The 10,111-nt window shown below is 49.8% G+C and overlaps 1 protein-coding gene across 2 annotated transcripts in view; it reads left to right on the plus strand.

The window, feature by feature from the left end:
* Window positions 1-8,041, plus strand: part of SLC24A4 (solute carrier family 24 member 4) — a gene marked incomplete at both ends in the record, with an annotated part of 190,702 nt that extends 182,661 nt beyond the window's left edge. For both annotated transcript variants that reach the window (XM_081230323.1, XM_081230324.1), the window contains 4 exons: window positions 1,453-1,567; window positions 6,116-6,228; window positions 6,660-6,725; window positions 7,889-8,041. In XM_081230323.1, coding sequence (XP_081086449.1) covers window positions 1,453-1,567; window positions 6,116-6,228; window positions 6,660-6,725; window positions 7,889-8,041 — 447 coding nt within the window. The remainder of the gene's footprint in view (window positions 1-1,452; window positions 1,568-6,115; window positions 6,229-6,659; window positions 6,726-7,888) is intronic.
* Between the last annotated feature and the right edge of the window lie 2,070 nt (window positions 8,042-10,111).

Genomic DNA, 10,111 nt, shown 5'->3' on the forward strand with positions numbered 1-10,111 from the left:
AAGGAAACATACGTCTATGAATGTCTTGCGCAGACCAGGCACTGTCACCTCGTATTTGCTCACTTAATCCTCATTTAAAAGTCCATTTTACAGATGAGGGAGCTGAGGCTCAGAGAAGCAAACCAGCTTATCCTAAGTCACCCAACCATTTGCTGGGATTGCAGCCATCAGCCAAGATGCGAACAACCCTAAGAGATGCCACTGTTGCCGTTTTCTAGATGGGGAGGTGAGCCAGGACTAATGGGCGTTTTGAATGGGGTTGTCCAGGTACTTTCTAGGGCTTTCCACCTGGCTGCTGCTCAGGGCCCAACCACCTCCCAAGTGTCAGGCATTTATTAGAGGACTGTGTGACCATGCCTCAGCATCCTTAAAAGCCTGCGAATCCTTTGATCCAACAGTTCTATTTCTTGGAACTTATCCTTAGGATATAGTAAGATGAGATCCCAGAGAAGTTCACGCAAGACAGCATGACGGTGAGGTTGGAGCACAGGCTTCAGAGTTGGAAAGACTTGGCCTGGGATCCCTGCTTTACTGCTCCCCGGCTTCATGCCCACCAGCACTGTAACTTAACTTCTCTGATCCTCATTTCCCTGGGCATAATGACAGTGCCTCTCTCACCAGTGGGTGGTGAATAATAAAGAGCACCTGAGATTGTGAAAGTAAAACACCTGGAGAGGACCTGGTACACAGGAGGTGCTCATTAAATGTTACTTGTTACCATACAGTGACATTGTAAGAGTAAAAACAGAAACCCCTTCCATATTCACCAGTGACGGGTTGGTGAAAACTTTAAAGCCATGCAATGGAATCCATGCATCAGTTTAAAATAATGTTATAGATGAGTATTTGAGTTGGAAAGATGTTCACGATGTATTATTACATGTAATAAATAGCTGCAAAATATAGGTCGGTGCTATAATCTGATTTTATCTTTTGTCTAATACACACACCAAAAAGAAGGTCAAGGTATATTCTAAAGCAGGGGTTTTCAAATGTGATTCCCAGACCAGCAGCCTCAGGGTCCCAACCACCTGGGAACTAGTTAGGAATGCAGATTCCTGGGCTTCACCCCAGACCTCCTGAATCAGAAACTCTGGGGGTGAGACCTGGAAATCTTATTTTAACCAGCTCACCAGGGAATTTCCTACATGTTCAAATTTGAGAATCATGGGCTGATGCAAAGTGTAAATAGTGGTTGTCTGAGGGTCTTGAGAAATGGTAGGTGATTTTTACTTTCATTTTACTTTATTTTCTAAACTTTTTAAAACAGTAAACACGTATTACATAATCTGGAAAAAAGAACACGCAAAAGATGGTTTTAAAATAAAACCGTATTCCAGATTTTTCTGTTGGATATAGCAGTACTGTGTATAAGTTAAAAACACTCAGATGTAAGCACACTTTCCAGGGGTGCTCCTCTGTGAGTTGATATTTCCCCCCACTCTTCTGCAGGTGACTATTATTGGATATACCCTTGGAATCCCTGATGTCATCATGGGCATTACTTTCCTTGCAGCAGGCACAAGCGTTCCAGACTGCATGGCCAGCTTAATTGTGACGAGACAAGGTATGGATCACGCCTCAGCCCTGACAGCAGTCAGCATCACCTTGCGGGCCCCTACCCCCAGCCCGAGTTGCAGTTCGTGGCTGTCATGACTGGCAATCCTTACATCCTGCTATGAAGGAAACGGTGACAACTGGAAAGCATCATGTATTAGATTCCATCCATGGAGAGAATACTACCAAGGTCAACTCCTCCAGACCTCTAGAAGCATTTGTGTGGAGTTGTATAAGAATGGACTTGTTCTGGGAGTTCCCTGGTGGCCTAGTGGTTAGGGTTCCAGGCTTTCAATGCTGGAACTGAGATCCCACAAGCTGCGCCGCGCGGCCAAAGAATAAAAAAAAAAGGATGAACTTGTTCCGGCATCACCAATGTGAGATTGAGCGGAGCTGGAGCCCAGACTTTTTATAGCAAATGCAATAGTAATGAGAAATGTTCTGATCCCGGGAAAGTCAAGCGGGGACATCCTGTATCTCCAACCATTTTCCAATTCTCCTTCAGAATTCTAGACCTTATGTAAGGTTATGGTTTGCTTGGCGATTTTTCTTTGGAACTAAGTGCCATGGGGTAAGCAAGGTGAGGAATACCAGTATGCTCTTTTTTTTTTTCTTTTTGCGGTACGTGGACCCCTCACCACCGTGGCCTCTCCCATTGCAGAGCCCAGGCTCCGGACGCGCAAGCTCAGCGGCCATGGCTCACGGGCCCAGCTGCTCCGCAGCATGTGGGATCTTCCCGGACCGGGGCACGAACCCGTGTCCCCTGCATCGGCAGGCAGACTCTCAACCACTGTGCCACCAGGGAAGCCCCACCAGTATGCTCTTTGATGGCAGAACAAAAGAGCTGTAAAGAGCCAGCCTTCCTTTACCGCTCCCTTTCTACCCGTGAGATAGCATCCAAGCCCGGACCTCCACAGATCTTCCTCTGTAGATGGAAATTTGAAAGTATGGGGGGCAGGATGGGCGAATAATGGAGTGGAATCTCAGAGGAGACAGGAGAGGAGAGCAGTGTCCAGAGAGAAACTTGGTTTGGAAAGAAGGAAGAAGTTTTATTTCTTCAAGATAAAAGAAAGGGTTGATTAGTTGGTCAGTCAGTCCTGAGAAAGCATGAATTGAGGGGAAGGGAAGGGTGGGGGTATGTTTGGCAGTAGGCTGGAGCCTTGTGGAAAATGGGGACAGTTGGGAACAGCAGCTGAAGGGTTTGGAATTGAATTGAGTGACCTTTGAGGTGAGTGTATTCATTTCCCAGGGCTGTCATAACAAAAGTACCCCAACTGGGTGGCTTAAAACAACAGAAATGGATTCTCTCACAGATCTGGAGGCTAGAAGTCCAAAATCAAGATGTTGGCAGGACCGTACTCTCTCTGAAGGTTCTAGGGAGGATCCTTCCTTGTTCTCTCCCAGCTTCCAGTGGTTGCCAGGAATCCTTGGCTTGTGGCTGCATCCGTCCAGTCTCTGCTTGTGTCTTCATGTGGTATAATTCCCTCTGTGTGTGTTTGTCCAAACTTCCTCCTTATAAGGACACGTCATTGGATTAGGTCCCACCCTAATTCATTATGACCTCATTTTATTTATTTATTTGTTTGTTTGTTTGTTTGTTTGTTTAGCTAGCTAGCGGTACACAGGCCTCTCACTGTTGTGGCCTCTCCCGTTGCGGAGCACAGGCTCCGGATGCACAGGCTCAGTGGCCATGGCTCACGGGCCCAGCCACTCCGTGGCATGTGGGAACTTCCCGGACCGGGGCACAAACCCGTGTCCCCTGCACTGGCAGGCAGACTCTCAACCACTGCACCACCAGGGAAGCCCTATGACCTCATTTTAACTGGATCACATCTACAAAGACTTTATTTGCAAATAAGGTCACATTCACAGGTTTCGGGTGGACATGAGGGTGGGGCACTCTTCAACCCAGTACAATGAGTAAAAGGAAAGCCGATGAGCGCCTAGGGCCTGTCCGATGTTCGCTGGCATGAATTTGGGTGGGATTCCGACATGAATTTGAAGTCACACCAGCTCCAGCAGCACAGATGAGAGATCACAAGTTCATCCAGAGCTGGGGTTGGCTGGGTGGACACAATGGAAGGTCAAGGAGGCAAAAGAATGTGCCATTTAAACAGCTGGCCTTGGAGTCCAAGCTAGTGGGTTGGGGGTGGGGGTCATGATTCTAGAAGATTCAGGGCTTGGAGGGGAGGGTCCCAATGAGGTCAGAGGGGCTCTGTAGGAACAAGGACAGGTGGGGACATCATCTCAGAGTGGCTCCTGTGAGATGTAGAACGCAGAAACAGGAGGGGTGAGGCGGGGGCGGGAGTGTATGGTTGTCGTGAGGGTGATGCTGACGTGATTGGCAGAGTGTCCAGCAGACCAGGTTAAAGCCTGGACAGATTCTTTATGGTGGAGGATACAGAAACCTCTGTTCGGAGTCCATCACACAAGGCAGGAGCCGTGCGGTGAGCTCCAACACAGAGGCTCTGCATCCTGGGCTCCCTGAAGGCTCACAGCCCAGAGCGTGGTCCAGGCTGGCAGCATCGGCTTGAGAGACATGCAGACTCTCAGGCCCCGTCCCAGCCCCACTGAATCAGAGTCTGCTTTTTTTTTGTAATAATTTTTATAACTTTATTATTTTTTTAAACTTATTTTAATTTTGGCTGTGTTGGGGCCTCGTTGCTGCGAACGGGCTTTCTTTTAGTTGCGGCGAGGGGGGTCTACTCTTCGTTGCGGTGCACGGGCTTTTCATTGCGATGGCTTCTCTTGTTGTGGAGCACGGGCTGTAGGCGCGCGGGCTTCAGTAGTTGTGGCTCGCGGACTTCAGTAGTTGTGGCTCACGGGCTTCAGTAGTTGTGGCTCGCAGGCTCTAGAGCACAGGCTCAGTAGTTGTGGCGCACAGGCTTAGTTGCTCTGCAGCATGTGGGATCTTCCCGGACCAGGGCTCGAACCCGTGTCCCCGGCATTGGCAGGCGGATTCTTAACCACTGTGCAGCCAGGGAAGCCCCCAGAGTCTGCTTTTTAGCAAGACCCCTAGTGAGTCGTGTGCTCTTGAAGTTTGAGAAGCGCTGCCGTAAGATTCCTCAGAGGGCAGTGCCTGCACAGAGCAGGCAGTCAAACCTGAGAAGCTCTCCTCTCTCTTCTCCCAAACCTGGGCATCTTTGTGCCTCCTGACCCATCTGGCTAGTGCCTGCCTCCTCACCAGGGGCAACTAGCTGGTCCAAAACAGTTGCTGCTCGTTCCTGTTTCACAAAATCCTGGGAGACTGGAAGGCAGGTTTCCCAGAGGTACCGCCCCCCAATAGGACTCAGCTGCCGAGATTTTGAAGGCACTCAGATCAGTGCCCAGGCAGGGAGGGAGGGAGCTGTGAGGCCCTTGAGGGAGGCATTATGTCCTGGAGGTCAGCGGAGGCAGGAGGAAGTGGCCTGGCTATACTAGGGGGGCAGGAAGTCAGGTGGAGGTGAGGCAGTCGTCCAGACGCTCTTCTGAGTCTGTGAGCTTCTCAGCGACCAAGGCAGTTTTATGGGCACAGGCATGTGTGTTTCAGGCTTGTTCATTCCACGGACGTTTGTTTGTGGCCAGATTATGACAGTCGTGTCCATTTAGGGCTAAGGGGCCCGGTGAAAACAGGCTCAGCCCGCATGAGTCTTATTTGTAAAAGTTTGTTTACTAACTTTTGATACCTCTCACATTATTAAGTTCCTAAGACTGTGTGGCTTTCATGAGACTGGACAGTGGGGCAGGAGAGGGAAGATGGTGACACAGTCCCTCACCTCTAAGATGCTTCTAGTCTGGTTGGGGGGAAAGAGTTCACTCTTGGGCATAAAACCTGATGCCCTGTCATCCAGGTCAAGGCCGTGGTGCCATCACCTGGGTCACAAGTATACATTGAGGGTGAGGCCCCTTCCCTCCCAGAGCACCTGGGAGGCTCAAATAAGAAGCACATAGTGGGTCCTTCCAAAACACCAGCTGACACCCCTGGCAGGAGGAATAATGAAGGGCTCTGGATTAGTTTCCTAGGTCGGCCGTAACTACCACAAACTGGGAGACAGGAAAACAGAAACTGACTGTCCCACAGTCTTGGAGGTTAGAAGTCCGAGATCAAGGTGTCAGAAGAGTTGATTCTTTCTGTCTGTTCCAGGCCTCTCTCCTTGGCTTGCAGACGGCTGTCTTCATGTTCAGATGGAGTGCTCCCTGTGTGCATGCATGCCTGTGCCCTAACATCCCCTTTTAATGAAAACACCAGTCATATTGGATTAGGATCCACCCTAAGGACTTCATTTTAACTTGATTACCCCAGAAAGACCCTGTCTCCGGATAAGGTCACATTCTGAGGTATTGGGGGTTAGTACCCCAACATGTGAATCTTGGGGGGGTCACAATTCAACCCACTACAGGCCTCACATGTAAGACTTCATGAAGGGAGTAGATCTTAGTCCTCATTAAAAGGTTTTAGAAATGTGGGGTCCATGAGGAAGGACTTCCTTTCTAAGGAATAACACTGATGGAAATGGGAAGGAACAGGGGTTTCCAGCGACCTGCTCTTGATGCCTGATATGTTGATTGTCCCCTGCAGGCCTTGGTGACATGGCAGTCTCTAACACCATAGGAAGCAACGTGTTTGACATCCTCGTGGGACTCGGCATACCGTGGGGACTGCAGACCATGGTTATTAATTATGGATCCACGGTAAGTTCGTCTCGCTTCCTTAGTGAGATGACGCCAGGCACATGTGCTTTACAGGGAGTGATAGTGGTGTTGGCCCTGTGCCAGCCAAGGGCTGCAGGGGATGCACTGCCCCCTTCTCCTTGGCACGCTGGCAGCCACTTTGTGCAAAGGCGTCCCGGGCAGCCTGGGCAGTGCCTGCAGGAGGCAGCCCGTGTTTGCCCTGCACTCACGGGTGCTTCGGCCCCGTGCCTCTGCCCACTGGCACGCCTCTCCCCTCCTAGTTCATTTCCTCAGATGAGCAGAGACCTGAATCCATGGCCACGTGCTCACCGTGAACACCCACCTGTGGCTTCCAGATAAGGGAGCGGATAAGCCCGAGCACACTGGGCTTCCAGAACGGATGGGGGCCTGAACAGCCCAGAGGTTCAGGGCATGTGTGTTTGTTTTTCCAGGTGAAGATCAACAGCCGGGGTCTGGTCTACTCCGTGGTGTTGCTGCTGGGCTCCGTTGCGCTCACCGTGAGTTTTTACAATTCCAAACTAGAAGCCTCACACATACATCATTTCCTCTGATTGTGCACAGTCTCTGAATCCCCTCCCCCTTCCCCTTGGCAGTGAGGGGTAAAGCAGTAAAAACATATAAATTCACAGATACCCCCCAGAAACAGTTTCTGCCGAGAATGTTGGCACCAAACACTGCGCTTTTCCCTGAGCCACTAAGAAGTCCCCAGAGGAAGTGAGTTACGTTTCCTCTCTTCCTGCTGCCCGGTCTGTCTCCTCTCACTAGTGCAGTAGGAGACAAGTCCTCCCCCAGCCCATGTGAGCTGACATGGGGGCCTGATGGTCAGGTCTCGGGGCTGGCACAGCGTGATACTGAGGTCTCCTCACTCCACATGCGCCACACTGTGCTAACTCTACCTCTGCTTACTTTATTCCATCCTTACAAGCACCTGATGATATTCTACTTTGCAGAAGTAATCAAGGCTCGGGGGTCAAGTAACTTGCCCAAGGTCACAGGGATAGGAAATGACAAAGATGGGATTTGAATCCACACCGGTCTGTCTCTAAGGACCCATGGTATTGCTCTGATGAGGTAACTCTGATCCAACCCTTAGGAGGCCTCAATTCAGGGATAAGAAAGAAGGTTGTAAAAGGACAGGTGGGCAAGAACATGGAAACAGGATGTGCTCCAACCCCGTCTCCCAAACACACACACACACACACACACACACACACACACACACACAAAATAGAAAGAGGTGGTGCAAGCAGAAGTTTGCCAGATGTGGGCCAGCGGGAGCCTTGGAAGATTTGCTGAAGAAGGCTGAGGATGCCAAGTTCTGAAGCAAAGGGGAGACCCAGTGAAAGTCCCTGGTTGTCACTACAGAAGGCCCGGGAGGGCATGTGCATCCCCAGGAAGTGGTGTACGTGTCCCGGCAGAGCCGGTGGCCTGAGGCCAGCTGCTGTGTGTGCCTGGAGTCTGCACCCTTTCATTAGACAAGCGTAAAGCCTGCAGGGCTCATTCTGATCAAACCAAGGATCTACCGGCAGCACCCCTCCGCTCTTGCCCACCTTCTGCAGAAAGTTCTGGGGTTCATCGTTCGTGTGTAGTTTTCCAATAAAAGTACCTTTTGGAGTATTTCTCTGCCCCCAAGCCCAACACTCACACTCTCTCCTTCCAGGTCCTCGGCATCCATCTGAACAAATGGAGGCTGGACCGGAAGCTGGGGATCTACGTGCTGGTTCTCTACGCCATCTTCTTGTGCTTCTCCATAATGATAGAGTTTAACGTCTTTACCTTTGTCAACTTGCCGATGTGCCAAGAAGGCGATTAAAGCGGAGCCACTGCCCCCCGCCCGGGAGCTCTGCTGGACACTCCGGCGCTGGCATCCTCCTTCTCCTCCCCTCCCCCACCACGAGTCTCTCCTGCATCGGCAGCCACCGTCTGTTCTTTCGTGCACGGGAAGGAAGAGCCATCGTGGCCTTTGTATGGTCGCGGGCCAGGCTGCTGGGCATCCTCCCCGCTCCTGGGAGTTCTGCCCCACAAAAGGCAAGATTCAGGGGCCGCTGTTTGAGCAGCTTCGCAGCCCTCTGAGCCACCAGCCATGGGGACATGGCATGTGTCTCCTCTTTTGGACGCTTGGATCACAAGGACTTCTGTGTGCTGGTTGTCCTGTCGCACTGCGGCCTTGGAAATGAGTCAGGCGGTGAACAGAGGGTCTCCTGTGGCAATGCAGAATAGAAGTGTTGTTCTCAAGGGTCCCATCTGGGCCAGAGAGTGTGGGTTCCTTGGGCAGCGTGTGCTACTAAGAGCCTCTGAATCCTGCTGGAGGCCCCTTCGGTTTGGAGGGAGCAAGACTCAACTTGTTGGGAGTTTGGGGCTGTGACGGCAAACGCTCCAACCCTTTTTCTGAAAACATTGGAAGAATGGAAACAGTTGTTCACAGCAGAAGAGAGAAAACGAGTGAATATTCTTATCACTTTCATTGATGCATTCAGAGAATGAGCAGTGAAACGTTAAAAATAAAATGTTCGCTATACATCTTCATACTTGAAAAATAGCATTCCATACAGAGAACCTTGATGGGGACCAAAAAGGTAACGCTTATGGAAAACAAATCCTATGTATATCGTGTTGCACTGACACTAAGATGTTTGATTTGGAACATAGAAAAGAGCGGAAGACTAACATCTAAACGGGTGCTAACTCAGAGACACGGTGGAGATGGTCGCTTACAGCCATTCATTCCAGACCTCCTGTGGCATGGGACGCGCTGTCAGTTTGGGTTTGTCATTCTTTGTTAATGGTCTGCTCTCAAAACCACCCTGTTCAAAGGCCCAATTGTTTCTATGCCCAACACATTTCATAGCCTGCTGAACTGGAATGCGTGTGCCAGAAGTAATGGTTACTGACAAGAAGAGACATTTCCTGCAAATCCACCAGTTGCTCTCTGCTGAGCTGGAGGCGAGTATGCAAACCGTAACTTGGAATTTTTTAGAGCTAAGGTTGTTGAACCTTATAGTTTGCTCCACAGGAGAGGCCAAAGATGGGAGGTTGATTCAAAAATAGATAAACATATTAAACAATTTCACCCGCTTCATAGCTCTCAAATGTATATTAAAAAGATTGACGAACACAAACCATTCCTGGTTTCTAAAAAGAAAGCACAATTCATTTTATATAGAGGTGTTCTTTTTTTATTTTTTTAATGTTTCTATTGCAAAAGTCTATCAGATTTGATGCACTTTTAATGGGGCTATTTTGCACAGAGGACTGTATGGGAATGCCCCATGAGGGTGTGAGGAAAAGAGGCTTTTAGTGATTCACCAGTAATCGGTCATGGGTGATGAGTGTAAATCCAACAGCTTATTCTCTCCTCAGACACAAAGGTTGTGACCCGCAGTGGAATTTGTGGCTGTGCTCTTTGGGGCCTCCTGAATTTCAGAACGAGGACGTGTTCAAGCTTGTGTCCCTAAAATTCCCTTAGCGCGGGCCTAAGACATGACAACTCCATCACCAGGCTTCTCTTCTGGGTCCTCATCAGTGTTAGTAGCTATACGAAGTTAAGACTTCTCTTTTCGTTTCTCTACCTAGATACTCAGTGGTCTTCTGGTTGAGGAGAAGGGCGATTTTCCTAAGAAATTAGCTAAGTGGGAGGCCAGGGAGCCCGTTGGTTCATCAGTATAAATGTCTAGATGCAGAGGGTTTCAGAGCCCTCAGGACCGCTCTGGGCCCTCATAAAATAGCAGCTTGGTCTTCTCCATCTAACAGACTCATCCAGGTTTCAAACTGCGTCTGTCTCTGTTTGGAGTCTCAAAACTGCCCTGTGACGTAAGTAGGGATTACCGTCCCCATTTAACAGGAAATTTAGTCTTGGAGAGGTCAGGTGACTCTAGGTCAATGG

The sequence above is a fragment of the Mesoplodon bidens genome, assembly GCF_964165515.1.
Source record: "Mesoplodon bidens genome assembly, chromosome: 3".
NCBI classification, from domain to species: Eukaryota; Metazoa; Chordata; class Mammalia; order Artiodactyla; family Ziphiidae; genus Mesoplodon; species Mesoplodon bidens.